Source organism: Cricetulus griseus, chromosome 9, assembly GCF_003668045.3.
Source record: "Cricetulus griseus strain 17A/GY chromosome 9, alternate assembly CriGri-PICRH-1.0, whole genome shotgun sequence".
NCBI classification, from domain to species: domain Eukaryota; kingdom Metazoa; phylum Chordata; class Mammalia; order Rodentia; family Cricetidae; genus Cricetulus; species Cricetulus griseus.
In genome coordinates this window covers 11486280-11505981 of record NC_048602.1, presented here as the reverse complement: position 1 = coordinate 11505981, position 19702 = coordinate 11486280, and the positions used below count along the sequence as shown (strand labels likewise).

General features: G+C 51.4%; 1 protein-coding gene across 2 annotated transcripts in view; it reads right to left on the bottom strand.

The window, feature by feature from the left end:
* Window positions 1-725: 725 nt before the first annotated feature.
* Window positions 726-19702, bottom strand: part of Prkd2 (protein kinase D2) — a 32027-nt gene continuing 13050 nt past the window's right edge. For both annotated transcript variants that reach the window (XM_027431337.2, XM_027431338.2), the window contains 9 exons: window positions 18504-18762; window positions 16614-16666; window positions 15211-15283; window positions 13365-13471; window positions 12721-12882; window positions 7462-7560; window positions 5212-5479; window positions 1464-1549; window positions 726-1217 (listed from right to left, as the gene is read on the bottom strand). In XM_027431337.2, the coding sequence (XP_027287138.1) occupies window positions 1017-1217; window positions 1464-1549; window positions 5212-5479; window positions 7462-7560; window positions 12721-12882; window positions 13365-13471; window positions 15211-15283; window positions 16614-16666; window positions 18504-18762 (1308 nt within the window). In that variant the 3' untranslated portion in view covers window positions 726-1016. The remainder of the gene's footprint in view (window positions 1218-1463; window positions 1550-5211; window positions 5480-7461; window positions 7561-12720; window positions 12883-13364; window positions 13472-15210; window positions 15284-16613; window positions 16667-18503; window positions 18763-19702) is intronic.

The window sequence follows — 19702 nt, the reverse complement described above, 5'->3', positions numbered from 1 at the left end:
AGAATTGAACTCAGGTCCTCTGGAAGAACAGCCAGTGCTCTTAACCTCTGCTGTGTCCTCTCTCCAGCCCTCTCTGACACTCTACTCCAGGGAGTCCCCTCCCCAAACTCTTCCCTTCTGCCCATCTCCCTACCATCTGTAGCACTCACTTTCTTGTTTTTGAGACAGGATCTTTTTTTTTTTTTAATTTCATTTTATTTTGTGTGCATTGGTGTGAGGGTGTCAGATTCCCTGGAACCGAGTTACAGACAGGTGTGAGCTGGGAACTGAACCCAGGTCCTCTGGAAGGGCAGCCAGTGCTCTTAAGCACTGAGCCATCTCTCCAGTCTCTGATACAGGATCTTAACAGCCCAGACTGACTTGGAATTCACCATGTAACTAAGGACCTTCAACACTCATCATTTTAACTCCACCCCCTGAGCGCTGGAATTACAGGCAGGATCCACCACAGAAAAAGACCGCCCTTTCTTGAGGCTATGTCGCACTCTGTAACCCTCCTTCCTCAGCCTCTCCAAGTGCTGGGATTATGGACACACACCACCATGGCCAGTGGGAGCCTCATTTTTAAGAAAAGCACATTTATTTAGTGTGTGTGTGTGTGTGTGTGTGTGTGTGTGTGTGTGTGTGTGTGTGTGTGCACTTGTGGTAGTCAGAGGGCAACCGGCAGGAGTCGATTCTATCCTTCAAACAGGTGTGTCCCAGGAACCACACTCAAGTCGTCAAGCTTGGTGGCAAGCGTCTTTACCCCCAGAGTCATCCCTCCAGCCTTGCGGCCTCCTTGTCATACAGTCCTTCTTGTGGGCCACAGCCTAATGACTCTAGGGCATGGCCCCCGGGAAGCCTATTTCAATGACTGGAAAGACAGGGCGCTCTGGCGACTGACACCCCGTTCCCCAGTGTCCCTGAATTTTGCTCCATCCAGTTTGTGTAGGAAGCTGCTTCCCCCAGAACAGTTCGCTTCGGGGATAGTGCGCAGGAGTCCAAAGGAAGCAGCTCAGAGCGGGGAATCTCTGGCCTCACAGGATGCTGATCCGTTCGGCGAGTCCCTGCATCTCGTGGTCCTGCGGCAGAAGGGCGCCACCCAGGTCCCCTGCCGCAGCCGTCTCCTGGCGCTCTGTCACAAACTGATCCCAGCGCGCATCGTCACTCTCGTGCGTGATATATCGCTCACCCATCTTCCCCTCCAGCTCTCGGAGGTCAAGCCACGTCTGGTACTCCTGGGCCGGGAGGAACTGGGTTAGCTTGGGCACCACATGCCGGGCAGAGTACTGCAATCTTAGCAACAGCCCCGATTCCGCTGGGACCAATGACAGTCAAAGCATCACGTCCCCCCCCACCTGCCCAGCCAATAGCGGAATAGCCCCAACCACAGCCCAGCAATAGGCCAGTCCATCACGCTCCATCACCCAGCCAATTAAAGACCTAGCTCTGCGGCTCTCTCTACCCGCCCCCCCATATGTCACCTGTAACCAGGGGTGGCTGAGAGACTTGTCCACGCTGTAGCGTTTCCGCATCTTCACCTGTAACAGGTTGTTGATGAGGTCGATGGCTGTGGGGGAAGGAGACTGGTGAAGACCGCAGGAGTGACAGGAGTGACAGACAGGTGGCCCTTTCCAGCAGGGCACCCCACCCTGCCTGCCTTAAAGGGATCTCTCCTCTCTCCAGCGCTGGCCCCGGTGACCCAACACTTATTCCTGCTTTTCTCATTGAATTACAAATCTTGCCACTCATGCTGGCCCATACCGGTAATTCCAGCACTTGGGAGGTGGAAGCTGCAAGAACGGGAGTTCGAGGCCAGAGCCTGGGCTACCCGTGGCAATTGCTGGATTATAAGTATATGACAGCATGTCCAGCTCAAATTTTTAAAATTATTTTATTTTTGGATTGGTTTTGGTGGCCCACGCCTTGAATCTCAGCGCTCGGGAGGCAGGTTAGTCTCTGTGAGTTCAAGGACAGCCTAGGATACATACTGATACACTGAATCAAAAAACAAACCAAAGGAAACAAAACTCATTTATATGTATCAAAAACCAGCTGGGTGTTGGTGGCGCACGCCTTTAATCCCGGCACTGGGGAGGCAGAGGCAGGTGGATCTCTATGAATTAGAGGCCAACTTCCAGCTCCAAAACCACAGAGAAACAAAACCTTGTTTTGAAAAACAAAAACCATACCAAACAAAATTTATTTCCTTTTATTTATACGTATGTATGTGTCTGTGCATGTGAATTAAAGTGCCCTCCTTGGCCAGAAGAGAGAATCAGAGTCCCCTGGAGTTGGAGTTTCGCTGCTAGTTTGTCAGCCATCTGACACTGATGCCATCTGACACTGATGCTGGGAACTGAAGTCTGATTCTCTGCATGAGCTGCAGCTGTCCAGTCCTTCTAGCTCCAGCTTTGTTTTTGTTTTTGTTTTCTTTTCTTTTTTTTTCCGGAGACAGGGTTTCTCTGTGTAGCTTTGGAGCCTATCCTGGCACTCGCTCTGGAGACCAGGCTGGCCTCGAACTCACAGAGATCCTCCTGCCTCTGCCTCCCAAGTGCTGGGATTAAAGGAGTGTGCCACCAACGCCCGGCCAAGCTCCAGTTTTCAAAAGTATACATTTTGAGGTGGAAACATATTTATTTCCAATGGAATCCTGACATCACTAGGCTCAGCGGGGAGGAAAATGAACACAAATTCCTGCCACACACCAAAGCCACTGTCGCCTGCAGAAGACCCAGTGACAGAGACCCTGTCTTTGTGAAAAGGAAGATTACTGAGTGTCAGGTGTTCAAGCCAAGGCCCCGTTGAGGCTTTGTCATTGGCAGTGCATCTCGAAGGACAAGGCTTCTCTGTGTGGGCCCACGGAAGCCTAGGATACCAAACTCCTTAGATGCTCAAGTCCTTATATAAAACATAGAGTATTTGAGCACAGCCTCCGCACACTCTCCCTGCTTGCTTTGAACCATCTCTAGATAACATAACGGTGTTCTTGTTATATTGCTATGGAGGGAACCTAGCACTTCATGGTACTGTGCACGAGAACTTCTACCACTGAGCCACGCCCCCAGCCCCTCACCGGGGGATTCTAGGCAGGGGCTCTACTACTGCCCTACGCATTCACATAGTTTTCTTTTACTAATACACTGGATTGTTATATAAATAGCTGCTGTTTAACAATGGCAACAAAGCCTTCGAAGGCTCTTCTAGCATCAGCCTGTAAGAGGGAATACAAAGTCCTCTTTAGCTACATAGTCCACAGCCAGGCAAACCAAACCAAACAAGTCCACCCATGATGCTCATCCTCTCAATGTCCTACCCCACACCTGACGCCAAAGCTCCACACCTCAGGGTTTATTTCCCAGCCCCAGTGACCAGGTGACAAACCTGTGACCGAGAGCCACTGTTGGACATCTGATGACAATATCAAAATGTCTGCCAGGCCCTGGCCCTCTTCTCCTCCCTCAGAAATTACCTCTTTGCTGCACAGTCCCAGAGCCACACTCCTAGACTGTGCTGCCTTGTCAGTGGACACAGAGTCCAGCTCCAGCCACTGTCTAGAGAGGATCTACCCAGGTGCAGGTCACTCGGGCTTCCTCTGGTCCCATTCCTCTCAGAGTCCTACAAGGATAAGCTACATCCCATCCTCAAGGCTCCAGGTGTCTCTCTTAGGAGTCCCAAACCACACATTATGGCCAAAGCTTGAATCTTGGCCAGGCCTGGTGACTCTCGGGCCTGTCATCCCAGTTAAAATGAGCTACAAAATGAGTTAAAGGCCAGCTTGGCAATTTAGTGAGACCCCTATCTCAAACTAAACGCAACAAAGGGGCTGCAGATACGACTTCAGTCGTAGAGCACTATCTGTCATGCACGAGGCTCTGGGCTCAATTCCTACTGTTGCAAAAGAAAAACAATACATCTGACAGAGCTGGAGAGACGGCTCAGTGGTTAAGAGCACTTTCTGTTCTTGCAGAGGACCTGGGTTTGGTTCCCAGCATCCACATGGTAGCTCACAACCACCAACCACAGTAACTCCATTTGTAGGGGATCCCGATGCCCTGTTCTGACCCCCATCACCAGGCACACATGCATACATGCAGGGAAAACAATCTCAATGAAAGAAACCTGGTCGTTGGTGGATCACGCCTTTAATCCCAGCACTCGGGAGGCAGAGGTAGGCGGATCTCTGTGAGTTTGAGAACAGCCTGGTCTACAGAGCGAGTTCTAGGACAGCCTCCAAAGCCACAGAGAAAACCTGTCTTGACGCCCCCCCCCAAAAAAAAGACGTGAAGACCAACCTAGGGCTGCAGAGATGGCTCAGTAATTAAGAGCACTGACTGCTCTTCCAGATGACCTGGGTTAGGTTCCCAGCAACCACATGGAGGCTCACAACCACCTGTAACTCTAGTTCCGGAGGGTCTGACACCCATATCTGACCTTCAGGAGGTACCCCACACATGCACACCATACATATACACACATGTAGGCAAAATATCCACACATATGAAATAAAATAATCACAACAAAAGAGAGAGAAGAAAAGAAATAAGAAACCGGGCTGAAGAGACGGCCATCAGCGAAGAGCACTGACTGCTTTTCCAGAGGACCCTGGTTCAAATCCCAGTACAACATGGCAGTTTAAAACTGTAACTCTGGTTCCAGGGGATCTGATACCTTCATACCAATGCACATAAAATAAAGTTAAATAAATTATTAAAAGAAAAAAAAGCTGGGTGGTGGTTGCGGCGCACGCCTTTTGTCCCAGAACTCGGGAGGCAGAGGCAGGTGTATCTCTGTGAGTTCGAGACCAGCTTGGTCTACAAGAGCTAGCTCCAGGACAGCCTCCAAAGCCACAGGGAAACCCTGTCTCGAAAAAACAAAAAGAAGAAAGAAACCTGAGTCTCCCCAGTACCCTGGTTCTGTACTTGTCAGAGAGTCTCAAGTCACTATGACACCCCTTGGGTGCCAGGGTCTACCCACAGGGCACCTGCGCCTCCAGGGTTCACTCTCAGCTCTGTCATCATCTCTGGGCCCACCCGCAGCACTTTATAGTCCCGCCCACCCAGGCAGTTTTGCCCCAACTCTCTCGGGGACTCGCCTACTAGGTGTGGCCTCACCCGGCGGCACTCCCACACCCATTTAGCCCTCCTCAGGGCCCATGCTTACAGCCCAGGACGTCTGAGGCCTGGCTCCTTCCCTACCTTCTGGCCTCCTAGTCTGTCTCCCGAGGCTCACCTCCAGATGAGATGTGGCTCCAGGGGCTGGCTGGGTACATAAAGGCTGCGTTCTGGATCTGGTCATTGATGTCCTCGTCCTCATTGAAGGGGAACGTGCCACTGAGGCTGACGTACATGATCACACCCACGGACCACATGTCCAGCGAGCGGTTGTAACCCTGGTTGAGCAGCACCTCGGGCGCCAGGTAGGCGGGTGTGCCCACCACCGAGCGCCGGAAGGACTTCTCACCGATGATGCGAGCAAAGCCGAAGTCACACAGCTTCACCTGCGAAGGTGACAGGTGAAGGTTGTGAGGGGGCGATGACGTCACCTCCCCCACCGTGTGGGTCCACACCGCCGCCACCACCTCCGTCTTCCAAACAATATTGACAGTTGGTTCGAATCCACTAGCTGAGTGGTCTCTGGTAAGTGACATCCCCTCTCTGTGCCTCAGTTTCCCCATCTCTAACATAAGGAAGATCATAACAGGGCTATCATGAGGATGACATGAACTGTGCCCATATGAGAATGTGACGGTCCCTACTGGACAGGTGGGTGTGTGGACTGAAAGACGGAACACAGACAACTGATGGAGAATGTACTTCTGTGTATGTTCATCCTACTGATTGTTAAATAAAGTACTGTTTGGCCAATGAGGCAGCAAGTTAGACGGGACTAGGAGTCAAGGAGGATTCTGGGAAATGTAGTAGAGAAGTGGTGATCCAGGCAGGAAGTGACATGGCAGGGAGACTCATATTTAAGCAAGGATAAGCAGGAAGTGGGCCTCCCCCCCCCCACTCTTCCTCCTGCTCTCTGCAGGACGCCAGCAGAAGGCGTCCAATAAGATAAGTCTTATAAAATATATAGATTTATGATAATTAAGACTGAGCTAGCAGATAAGAAATCCTAGTCACTGGCCAAGCAGCATTTGTACCTAATATAAGTCTCTGTGTATTATTTTGGCCGTCCACATGGTGGGCAGAACTCAAGCGGGTGGCGGAAAGATTTATCATAACAGACAACATTCTAGAAGTTTTGTCCAGTTGGAATGGGCTCATGATTTCTACCCAAGGGCTCTGATTCCTCCACACTGGGAAGGGGTTAACTTCTGGGACTTTCTGGGATTAAAGACAACCAGGCATGCAGGAGGACCTGCTGGTGTAGGCATGTAATCTCAGCTAAGTAGAGGCAGAGTTAGGTGGATTACAAATTCAAGGCTAGCCTGGATGATTACAGACTGAGTTCAAAGCCAGTCCAAACAATTCAACTGACTTACTTTTTAATACAGAATAAACATAGATTAAGAAAAAAAGCTGGAGAGGTAGCTCAGTGGTTAAGAGCACTGACTGCTCTTTGCTCTTCCAGAGATCCTGGGTTCAATTCTTAGCACCCACATGGCATCTTACAACCGTCTGTAACTCCAATTTCAGGGGATCTGACACCCATGGAAAAACACAAAGGCACATAAAATAAAAATAAATAAACTGGAAAAAAAAAGCCAGGCAGTGGTGCATGATTTTAATCTTAGCACTAGGGAGGCAGAGGTAAGTGGGTCTCTGTGAGTTCAAGGTCAGCCTAATCTACAAAGCAAGGTCCAGAAAACAAACAAAACCAAAGGAGGAGGAGGTGGGGGAGGAGGAGGGGCTGGGGGTGTGGCTCAGTGGTTCTGTGGTAGAGCCCCTGCCTAGAATCCCCCAGTGAGGGGCTGGGGGTGTGACTCTCAGTGGTAGAGCCCCTGCCTAGAATCCCCCAGTGAGGGGCTGGGGGTGTGGCTCTCAGTGGTGGAGCCCCTGCCTAGAATCCCCCAGTGAGGGGCTGGTGGTGTGGCTCTCAGTGGTGGAGCCCCTGCCTAGAATCCCCCAGTGAGGGGCTGGGGGCGTGGCTCAGTGGTAGAGCACAGGCCTAGCATAAGCATGGCCCTAGGTTCCAACCCTAGAAGGTGAGAGAGGCAAATGGGATATGAAGGAAGTGAGGTGAGCCATTTACCCTACTATGTCCGTGAAGGAAAGGGATGCATGTATTTCTTGTACCTGTTGTCTTTTTTCCTTTGTTCTAGCTAGACCACCAAACTGTGCTGAACATGACAGCAGAGAAGAGTATCCAATGTCATATAGCATCTTTGCAGCCTCAGAAGCCCAGGCCAGATGCCATTGGGGTGGGGTCATGCCCCTGTCTTAAGAAGCCATGTCACCTGCATCTAGACTGTTAGTCACTGCCCACCCCCTTGCCATCAGGGCCTGCCCCAGTCTAGGAGGGGACATAACGGACCTGAGGAAATGGGTCGGCTGATGCCAGCAGCACGTTCTCCGGTTTCAAGTCACAGTGGACGATGTTCTTGAAGTGCAGGTGTCTCAAGGCCACCAGGATCTGAGGAGAGGAGGCCCGGACAGTGAGAAAGGAAGGGGAGAACCAACTGTAATGTCCACATCCCTGAGCCCCACCCACATCTTCTCCTGCACCCCTAAGGATGCTTCCTGGGTGAGGGAGGCATTAAGGCAAGAACCCTTCAAAGTATAGAACCAATTATCCCCAAGGGTTAGAGTCCGATATAGAATTCTAGAAAGACCCAGCCATTAAAAAACTTCAGGGACTCCCAAGACACTTCCTTCTTGTGGTACAAATAAAAAACAGTTTGAAGCCTGGTGTGGTGGTGCACACCTTTAAATTCCAGCACTTGGGAGGCAGAGGCAGGTGCATTTCTGTGAGTTCGAGGCCAGCCTGGTCTACAGACGGAGTTCTAGGAACCCTGCTTCAAAAACAAAACAAACAACAGCAGACCTTGTTTTGGATGGCAAGATGGCTCAGCAGGTAAAGGAGCTTGCCCCTAAGCCGGATGACGTGAGTTCAATCCCTGGAACCCACATGGTGGAAGGAGCAACCTCTGAAAGTTGTCGTGTCATCTTTACGTGTGTACTGTGGCATGTGCCCTCCAACTCACGTGCACAGGAACACACTCACACGCAAAATGATTTTGGTTTGTTTGTTTCTTTGTGTAGCCCTGTCCACTCTGTAGACCAGGCTGGCCTCAAACTCACAGAGACACACTTGTCTCTGCCTCCTGAGTGCTGGGATTAAAGGCGTGCACCATCACCACCGCACTGTCTCTTGTTTTATTCTTTTAAGGCAGGTTCTTATGTATCCCAGGCTAGCTCCAAACATACTATGTAGTCACAGCTAGCCTTGAACTGATTGATCCTTGTACCTCTTGGGTGCTAGGGTTACAAGCCTGTGTTACCATGCCCTGCTGAGCTCAGGACTTAATGATACCTACCTGGAAGGGTGGTGGTGGGGCCTAAATAGTTCCTGAGGCAAAGAACTGGGTCCAGCACTTAGAGGAGATGGAGCAGGCAAGAGCCCTAGGACAGAAATCTGCAGAGAGGGAGGGAGAGAGAGAGAGAGAGAGAGAGGGAGAGAGAGAGAGAGAGATGAAATGGAAGACCAGACAGAGAAATACTTTGGTTGCTGAATGCACTCAGCTCCGTCTTGCACAGTTAGGGGATGTGGCTCTCTGTCTCTTTCTTCCAGCATGCCTAGCAAATCCAGGCATACTGACGGGAGGTGGGGAGGTGGGGGGCGGGGCGGGGGCGGGGCAGAGACGGAGCAGCAGCAATGTACAGTGTGAAAAAGCCAACAAAAAAGCTGTCCCAGAGTGAAGGGAGTTCCAGTCACAAGGAAGGTCTCTCTCAAGGAGAATGAGACTCAGACCACACCAGGAACCGCTGAACATTGCAAAGGTTAAAACTCCATGGTGAATGACAGCCGTGGGTGGAGCGATGAGGGCCTGGCTAGCATGCAGAAAGCCCTGGGTTCCACCCCCAGCACTGCAGAAGGTGGGTGTGGTGGCTCATGCCAGGAATCTTAGCACTGGGGAGGTGGAGACAAAAAGATCAGAAATTCAAGGTCCTCGTTGACTACATAGCAAGTTCAAGGACAGCCCAGGATATAAGAGACCATGTCTACAACAACAACAAAAGGAAAAATAGAAAGAGAAAGAGCCGTTGGTGGCATGCAGAGCACGCCTTTAGTCCCAGCACTCGGGAGGCAGAGGCAGGTGGATTTCTTGTGAGTTTGAGGCCAGCCTGGTCTACAGAGGGAGTTTCAGGACAGCCAGGAGTACCACACAGGGAGACCCTATCTGGAAAAACAAAAAGAAAGAAAGAGAAAAAGGAAGGAAGGTAGGAAGAAGGTGTAAATACATATTGGGAAATAGAGGATTGAACAGACCCGGAGAGACGGCCGGCTCAGTGGGTAAAGGTACCACCAAGCCTGACAACCTGAGTTCAATCCCAGAGATTCACACAGTGGAAGGAGAGAACCAGCCCCTGCAGGTTGTCCTATGATCTCCATGTGTGTGCTATGGCACTCAAGCTGTGGCACAAGCAGGCCCACACACATACACAAACGTACCCAGTAAACGTAATAAAATATTGAACAGCATCAAGGACAATGACCTCACATCTATCATATATAAAGAGCACTTACAACTCAATAAGCATGCTTAGCGACCCATGTCTGTAAGCAAGCCCAGTTGTTTGAAGGCATAGGCAGAAGTACTATTGCAAGTCTGAGACCAGCCTTGTCTAATAGAGGGTTCCAGACCAGGCAAGGATACATATTAAGACCTTGCTTCCAAAAACAAACACAAAGAAACAAAAAGGCTAGAGAGACAGTTTAGTGGTTAGGACTGTTAGACCTCCGGAAAACTCAGGCCTCCGGGGTCCCAGCCCGGGACTGCGGTCACCCCAATCACCAGGAGGATTCGAAAACTTGCTGCAAACTGCATGAGGCTTTATTGTTGTTTAACGAGCTAACCCCATGTTAGCTCGGGTCTTTCACCCACCCGCCATGGTGGATGGCTAGAAAAGACAGCTCGAAGCGTCTGCATAGAGATCTTATAGGGCAGCGTAAGAGGAGTGTCTAGGGGTACGCACAGGCTCAGGATTGGTGTGCCTCCAGGCTTGGAGGGTTTGCCTGTGTTGATTGGCCTATTGGTTGTTATGGCCCATAGGCCCTCCCAGGGTGGTTGCTATGCTCTGTGAATCATTGCTGTGCTCTTGTGCGTAAAGCACACCCAGAGCGCCACCAGCTAACTTCTGATTGGTTCCTTGCCACAAGGCCGGCATCTGACCTCTTAGTGACCAAGGCAAGGTCATGGTGAGCACGTGTTACTGTCATGACTGCCGAAAGGGGCAGCTGGTCCCTTAAGGACCACCATCTGCTCTTCCAGAGGACCAGGGTTAAAGTTTCCAGCATACTCATAACTCAAGTTCCAAGCGAGATTTGATGCCCTCTTCTGGCCTCCTGAGGTACTGCACACACCATACAAGCTGCTGTATTTACACAATAAGGTAAATACTCATTCACATAGAAAAGAGTAAGTCTGTCAGGGTAGCCCATGTATTTATTTCCAGAACTGGGGAAACCGAGGAAGATGGGTCTTTATGAATCCAGGGCAGCCTGGACAACTTAGTGAGACCCAGCCTCAAGATAGATAGATAGATAGATAGATAGATAGATAGATAGATAGATATTTAGATAATTGTCTATTTATTGGTTTTTTGAGACAAGGTTTCTCTGTAGCTTTGGACCCTTCCTGGAACTCACTCTGTAGACCAGGCTGGCCTCAAATTCACAAAGATCCTCCAGTCCCTACCTCCCAAGTGCTGGGATTAAAGGCGGGCACCACCACTGCCCTGCTCTCAAATAAAATGGTTTTTTAAAAAGAACTAATTTGATATCAAACAGAAAAAAAAAAGACCAAACTTGAGTGTGTGGCATACACTTGTGACCCCAGCATCAGGAGAGACAATACAGGGCCATCATATATGGCCGGCATCAAGCCCATGAGATCCTGTCTCAAAAAAGCCAATATGAACCCTTCCGAGTCTGGCGGTTATTTTTATCCAGCGTTAGTAAGAGGTGTGAAAGCACATGTCCTCCCACTTGGTTGATGGAAGAATATGGAAAAGGTTTTAGACAATAACATTGTTTTTTCACTTGTTGAGACGGGCTCTCAGGTAGCCCAGGCTGGCCCTGGACTCCTGATTTCCCCTCCTCCCATAGCAATCTGTGCCAACATGCCCAGTGTCTACTGAAGCTCCAACTCAAGGCTAGGTGCACGCTAGGCAGGCAAGCACTCTACCAGTGGAGCTAAAGAGTGAGCTGCCTAAGGGGACCGGGATTTATCCCTGGTGCACGAACTGGCTTTTTGCAGCCCATTCCCTATGGCGGGATACCCTGTTCAGCCTTGACGCAAGAGGAGGGACTTCGTCCTGTCTCAACAATATGCCAGGTTTAGCTGACTCCCCATGAGAGGCCTTAACCTCTCTGAGGAGTGGATGGGGGATGGGAGGAGTTCAGGGGGAACAGGGAGGAGGGGGGGAACCGTGGTTGGTATGTAAAATGAATAAGAAATTTTTAAAAATAAATAAATAAAGTAGGTTGCCTAAAGGTGTATTCAAACTGCCCTGCAGCTCTGGCCACGAGGCCGGTGAGAAGCTGGGGCAGGGTGGAGCACGTTCCTGCTTCCAGCACTTAGGAAGGAAGGAGGAGCAAGAGTTCAAGGCCATCTTTGGACCCATAGCAAGTCAGAGGCCAGCCTGGACAATATGAATACATACATACATACATACATACATACATACATACATACATACATCAAGGAATATGGCTCCCTTCTCTTTTGTGGCACCTGCAAAACCTGGGTTTGAGTCCCGGCCCTGTATAAACTGGGGATGCTGGTTCACGCCCATTATCCCAGCACTCAGGGAATAGAGGCACGAGCATCCCAAGTTTAGCATCATTCTCATCTACATAGTAAGTTCCAGGGTAGCCCGGGCTACATAAGATCCTTTCTCAGAAAAGAAAACGAAGGCAGGAGTGGTGGTAGACACCTTTAATGCCAGCACTCAGGAAACTTATTAAAGTAGTGTCAATAATGGCTATTATTATGAAAGGGGGAAATTGGCTTTTCACCCTCCTCTTTATCACAATCTTTCAATCCTTCCTTAGGTTCTTCCACCAATGCGCCCCCGCCCCCTGCCAGATTCTGCTCCCTGTTTACCCCAGGCTGGGCAGTACTGGAGACATAGTTGTAACCAAGATAGCCCTCCGCCTTGGATGGTGGGTGTTGTCACCCAAGTCGGGCAGGGCTGTCACAGGGAGACCGGCTATGATCAATAATGTCATTGTGTTTATTGAGCCCTGATTGTCATTTTCTTTTCTTTCTTCCTTTTTTTTTTTTTTTTTTGTTTGTTTTCTGAGATAGGGTCTCACAACGTAGCTCTGGCTGTCCTGGAACTCACTCTGTAGGCCAGGCTGGGTGATCTGCCTGCCTCTACCTCCGAGGTGCTATGATTAAAGGCGTGCGCCACCACACCAGGCTTTGTCCCTCCATAATTTATCTCTTATCGTTAGTAATACAATTTCCATCTATTTCTCTAACTCTACCCTCTGGACTTCCCAGGGCACCAGCCTGTTCTCCAGGCCTCCGCCAGGGGGCGCCCGAAGCCGTGGCGCCTAGCGTACCTGCGTGATGAGGAATTTGGTGAGGCGCTCGGGAAGCCGGCCCTTCTCACTGGAGAGGATCATCTCCAACATGTCCCCGTGCAGTTTCTCCATCACCACGAATACCTTTTCGGGGGTCTCGAACATGCATTCGAGGTTCACGATCCCGGGGTGCCGCAGGCTCTGCCCAGGAATGAAAGGGAGGACGGGTCAGGACTGAGGGTCAGCATGGCAAGAGAGGGCAAGACCTTGGCATGAGAACTGATGGGAAGGCCTGGGCGGCGGGAAGGCATAGCAGCAAGCTCGGGGAAGTTGCAAGCTGTGCTGCTTTGGTTTCTATTTGACGGATTTTCTTCTTCTGATACTTGTGCATGCTAGGCAGGAGGTCTACGGCCAATCCCCTAGCCCGCGAGATCTCCTATGTCTCCCTGGGTGTCTTCCCACCCTCCTCCCTGGCCTCATTTTTTTCCACGGCTCTAGGGTTCCCTGTCACCTGCACAGGCTGAGCCACAGATCTGCCCGGCATCTTACATCTTCTCTTCCAGGAAGCCTAACTTGGTCACCCCTACACTGTGACTCAGGTTGTACTTAAAAGGAGTAAGCAGGAAGGGACCGGCTCTTCGCATGCAATAGGGCATGGCTGGGTCATAGTCCCTGTGAGTCACCTGCAGAATGGCCACTTCATTCCTGAGCTGGCTCTCCTGCTTGGTGGGGAAGCGCAGTTTGTCAATGACCTTTACTGCAACGTCTCTGCCAGTCTTCCTGTGTTTTCCTGAGGGCGGGGCATAGGAGAGGTAAAGGATCAGAGATCGAGACCCCCCAGTTCCTTCCACCTCTCTATGGAGACCCAAATGGAATTGAGCGAAGACGCTGGAGGCCTTCAAAGTTTCTCTGAGGGGTTCTCAATATGAGGGGTGGGAGGGCTAGTGAGTAAAAGTAGGAGGGGCATGGGGCGTGGCTCAGTGGTAGAGCCCCTGCCTAGAATCCCCCAGTGAGGGGCTGGGGGCGTGGCTCAGTGGTAAAGCCCCTGCCTAGAATCCCCCAGTGAGGGGCTGGGGGCGTGGCTCAGTGGTAGAGCCCCTGCCTAGAATCCCCCAGTGAGGGGCTGGGGGCGTGGCTCAGTGGTAGAGCCCCTGCCTAGAATCCCCCAGTGAGGGGCTGGGGGCGTGGCTCAGTGGTAGAGCCCCTGCCTAGAATCCCCCAGTGAGGGGCTGGGGGCGTGGCTCAGTGGTAGAGCCCCTGCCTAGAATCCCCCAGTGAGGGGCTGGGGGCGTGGCTCAGTGGTAGAGCCCCTGCCTAGAATCCCCCAGTGAGGGGCTGGGGGCGTGGCTCAGTGCTAGAGCCCCTGCCTAGAATCCCCCAGTGAGGGGCTGGGGGTGTGGCTCAGTGGTAGAGCCCCTGCCTAGCATTCCGGCTGCCCTGGGTTTCACCCCTAGACAAAGAAAGACAGAAGAAAGGTAAATGAGCTAGGCATGTTGGTACAATCCTGTTATCCCAGCATTTGGAAGATCCAGGCAAAAGGTTCAGAAACTTGACACGACCCTGAGCTGCAAATTGTAGGTATAGAGAGAACTTCAAGAAGGGCAATGCACATTTTATATAAAAAGATACCTTGCTCAGCCTAGAAACCAGGGTGGGGATAGGGAAGGGTGCCTTGGTCCTGCCTCACCAGCTGATGGGACTTGGTAGACGTCCTAGGGGAGGCTTTAGCCTCTCTAAGGAGCCTCTCTAGGGAGGTGGGAGGAGAGGAGGGAGGGGGAACTGGGATTACAATTAAAAAAATAAAACAATTTTTAAAAAAGGGCAATGTAAAAAGCCAGCCATGGTGGCACACGCCTTTAATCTTAGCACTCTCGAGGCAGAAGCAGATGGAGTTTGAGGTCAACCTGGTCTATAAAGAGAGTTCCAAGATAGCCAGGGCTACCCAAAGAAACCCAGGTTGTATGTGTGTGTGTGTGGGGGGGGGGGCAGTGGATAACACAGGCAACTATCTCATAACCAATCAGAAGCCAGAATGTACATCTCCTGTACTGGGTGGTTTTGTGCGTCAACTAGAGTCATCAGAGGAATGAGCCTATTAGCTGAGGAAATGCCTCCATGAGGTCCAGCTGTGAGGCATTTTCTCTTTTAGTGATCAAGGGGGAGGGCCCAGCTCATGGTGGGTGCTGCCATCCCTGGGTTGCTGGTCCTGGGTTCTAAGAAGGTGGTTGAGGAAGCCATGGGAAGCAAGCCAGTAAGCAGCTCCCCTCCATGGCCTCTGCATCAGCTCCTGCTTCCGGGATCCTGCCCCGTTAGGGTTCCTGTCCTGACTTCCTTCAGTGGTGAACAGAAATGCTGAAGGGTAAGCCAAGTGAGCCCTTCCCTCCCCACACTGCTCTTTCATTACAGCAACAGAAACAAGAAGCCCACTGGTTTTCCTGATGAGAAAGGAAATCCCTGTGCCTGGGGTCCAGCTTCCCAACCCACACAAGACAGGACACAGGCAGCAGGGAGGGCCTGGGGCATCCTTACCTCCATAGACCACTCCAAACTGCCCGGAGCCCAGCACCTCATCTGGGAAGATCTGGTAGACCGTGGCGATATCCTGTGAGGTGGAGACAGACAGGGTCAGGGGTGCAAACTGGAGATAAAAGAGGGTCTAGAAGACAGGAGACTGGGAGGTTGCAGGTCGGACAAGAGCCGAAAGATCTGAGTGTTCTGTCGGTGAAAGATGGTTCAGACCAGGCTGGCCTGGGGGGGGGTGGTTGTCTTATAATGGATGTGAAAGACCCAGGCAAACAGTGGGCGGTGACATTCCCTGGCTCAGGGTCCTGGGCTGCACAGTGGAGGAGAAAGTGAACTGAGCAGCAGGGGAGACACACACGCATTCCGCTCTGCTCCTGACTACAAATGTAGCCCGCTGCCTCCAGGTCCTGCCACCTGACCTGCCTGCAGTGCTCTGAGCCCAAACATACCCTTCCTCTCCTAAGTTGCTATGGAATTTTTTATTTAGGTTTTTTACTTTATTTTATTTTTTAAGTATACAGTGTTCTGCCTGCACACCAGAAGAGGGCACCAGATCTCATAACGGATGGTTGTGAGCCACACGGTGTGGTTGCTGGGAACTGAACTCTGGAAGAGCAGCCAGTGAATGGTCTTAACCTCTGAGCCATCTCATCTCTCCAGCCCCTAGGTTTGTTTTATTTTAAATCTGAACAAAATCAACATCTTAGTTTTTAATCTCAGTAAAGTAAAATGCATTTTATTTTGTTTTTTGTTATTTATTTCTTTTTTAAATTTTATATGCAATGGTGCTTTCCATGGGTGTCAGGTCCCCTGGAACTGGAATTACAGACAATTGTGAGCTGCCATGTAGGTGCTGGGAATTGAACCCAGGTCCTCTGAAAGAGCAGTCAGTGCTCTTAACCACTGAACCATCTCTCCAGCCACATATACACATATTTAAAGTAAATTAAAAATAAAATACAGGGGGCTGGAGAGATGGCTCAGAGTTTGAGAGCACTGACTGCTCTTCCAGAGAACCTGGGTTCAATTTCCAGCAACCACATGGCAGCTCACACCTGTCTGTAACTCCAAGATCTGACACCCTCACACAGACATACATATAGGCAGAACACCAATGCACCAATGAACATAAAATAAAAATAAATAACAACAACAAAAAAAAAAACACGTGTAGGCCGCTGAGCAGGCCAGGAGAGGGTCTGGGGTCTTCTGGAGCTGGAGTTACAGACAGTTGTGAGCTACCCAATGTGGTTGCCGGGAATCAAACCCAAGTCCTCTTCAGGGCAAGCACAACTGCTGAGCCATCTCTCCAGCCTGAAAGTTGCTTTGAACAGGGTATTTTGTAATAATGACCTAAAATGAGATTAACACAGAAGAAGGAAGGTGTCCCATGGTGGCGGGAGACTTACCACGTTCTCTTGGATCTGACTGTTGGACACAGAAATACTCAGAGAAGCTCTTCCTAGTTGGAGGGGAGAGACGAGAGAGTGGGCTCCAGGCTCAGCCACAGCTGTCCCCTGTACCTCCCACGGCTACACTCTGAACCTTAATTCCCTCATCTATAAAATGGGAAATACAAGAGTCACCAGGGGGTAGGGGCAGTAAACCAGATGTCCCAAGAGACTCCAAATGGGACCTCAAAATCCTGTGCCTAGCATTTAACCCAGTGTTCTCGGTGCCAAGGAAGGGAGGCATGCTGATCCCATTTAACAGAGCAGGAAACTGAGGCTGGGAGGGGCAGTCCTGGTGGATTTCGGCCAGCAACTCCCCTGGAATCTAACCCATGACATTACAAACCCAACTGGGGCATTTCCAAAGTCACGCTCACCACCTTCCTCACCACCCCTTCCCACCCCCCAAGAGCCCCATCTAGAATATGGCTCACCAACCTCACCTACAACCTACCCCAGGCTCTTCCTTGTTCTCCTTTGCTTCCATCTTGCCCAATTTCCCTCCCCTCTTTTCTTTCTTTCTTTCTTTCTTTCTTTCTTTCTTTCTTTCTTTCTTTTTTTAAAGTTTTTGGAGACAGTTTTTCTGTGAAGCCCTGGCTGTCCTGGAACTCACTCTGTAGACCGGGCTGGCCTTGAACTCACAGAGATCCACCTGCCTCTGCCTCCAACACCACCTGGCTCATCCCCTCTTTTTAAAGAGGATTTTATTTTTACCTTTAGGTAGGTGTGTGTGTGTGTGTGTGTGTGTGTGTGTGTGTGTGTGTGTGTGTGCGCGCACATGAGTACAGTTGTACAGGAGTACAATTGTCCATAGAGGCCAAGAGAGGCCATAGGATCCCTTGGAATTACAGGTGGTTGTGATGCACCCAACCTGGGTGGCGGGAACCAAACTAGTCCTCCCCCCAAGCAGCAAGCCCTCTAACCACTGGGCCACCTTCCCAGCCCCTTCCTCTCCATTCTTCCTCCCGCTCCTACTCTTTCTTCTTTGTCAGAGTCCTGCTGTATACCCCACTTTGGCTTTGAAATCATTGCTCAGCCCAGGCTGATCTCAAACTCATAGCAATCCTCCTGCCTCCTCCTCAAAAGGGCTGGAATGAGTGTGTGGTGTGTCACACGCAGTGGTGGCGCACACCTTTAATCCCAGCACTCAGGAGGCAGAGGCAGGTGGATCTCTGTGAGTCTGAGGCCAGCCTGATCTACAGAGTGAGTTCCTGGGCAGCCAGGGCTACACAGAGAAACCCCGTCTCTAAACACCAAAAAAAAAAAAAAAAAAAAAAAAAAAAAAAATCTGTGGTGCTATCTATGCCTGCGTCAATCCTATCCTTTTCTGTATATACCCCCCACTCAACAAAGCCAGAGGGACCTTATTAAATACAAACCCGTCCCTGTCACTCTCCCGTCCTCTGGGCGGCGGGCAGGCGGTGGGAAGCTCGGGCCTCTCTGTGTCAGACACACAGGCTGTATCGTGTATCTGTGGCACAGACCCACTCCGGGGCGTGTGCTCCTGACATACTGGCTTCCCTCTGGGCCTGCCTCATGCACAGAAGACTCTCCGGCCTCCTTCCTTTGGTCCACACTATGCCAGAGATTCCCTTTCCCCAGGAATGTGCCCCTGGCTCCCCAGCTTCTTCATTTCCGTCCTGCCCCACCGACTGGCACAGAAGAGGCACTTGGGGACTTCCCGAGGCCAGCCTCAGAGATGAGGTCCAAGGTTGGGTAAGGGCTTCACAGAGCCGCAACCCAGGCCCAAGCCCACGGAGCCGTCCTCCAGGCTACCTCGTTCCTTTCCCCCGGGATACCTACGAACCTTCCTAGAGCCGTCTCTCAGCATCCTGGGTAGGGACTTACGGTGCGGTTCGTGGCCTGGGGCAGTGGGCGCGTCTTGCAGGATAACGGGCATCAGCGCCTGGCGGATAGCTGTCTCCCAACCCCGAACGGCCTCTGTCCCCTGCCCGCTGGGCGCTCCTGGGGCCCCACCAGGCGTCTCGCCCACAAAGTAGGTGACATTGGCAGTGATGATCTCGAAGCAGTGTGGGTTGGTGCCCGGAGGTACGAGGCTGAAGTTCTGAGCCGACTCCACCGCGAGGATCTCCGACAGTGGGATTTCCTGGTGGGGAATGGAACTGTCAGCACAGGCAAGCCCACTGGGCCATCCCTTGCTCTCAGAGGGCCACATAAAAGCCATGGCCAATAAGCACTGGCCCGGTCTACACGAAGAGGTCGGGAAAGGCCTCCCAGCAGTACCCATATTAACCTTAAGAACGCTCAGGACAGAGAACAGCATGTTCAAAGCCCCCCGAAGAAAGCTTGCCGTGTCACTCACATGGGACAGCACCTGGCACACCTCCTAAGGGCTGGCTACAGGCGTGCCCGACCACGCCCATCAGGGTGTGGTCAAGGAGATGTGGTAAAGGTTTAAAAGGCACAGGGAACGCCCATGGTAGCCCCCTTTTTTCCCTTGCTGCTTTGGCACGCTCTGGCCTCCTGCCGGTTGGCATCTACCTATTAAAAGTTATCCTAACCTTACGGACTACACATCAGTTATGCACCGCCATGGGTACTTGGTAAGTGTTGGACGTACACATGATGGACGTGACATGAGGGCTCCACAGTGACATCAGAGGCCACAGAGAGAAGCCTGGATTTTGTCTAAGGCCCTAGGGAGCCACAAAAAGGTCTGGAGCAAGGCAGTTTATGGCTATGTGCAGAAAGTCCACGAGATCAAAACGGTAGACGAGGCGGAGGCTGTGGAAGGGGGAGCTCGGGGACGACAGGGCAGGCGAGGCACTGAGGAGGAAAGGAAAGGAGGAAAGCTTTGTGACAGTCAGGCTCAGTGGCACAAGCTTATAATCCTAGTCACCAGGAAGGCTGCCGCAGTAGGAGAAACGCAAGTTCAAGGCCAACCTAAGCAACTTGGGGAGACCCTGCTTCAAAGACAGACAGTAGAAAGAGGGCTGGGGGCGTGGCTCAGCGGTGGAGCCCCTGCCTAGAGTCCCCCAGTGAGGGGCTGGGGGCGTGGCTCAGCGGTAGAGCCCCTGCCTAGGATC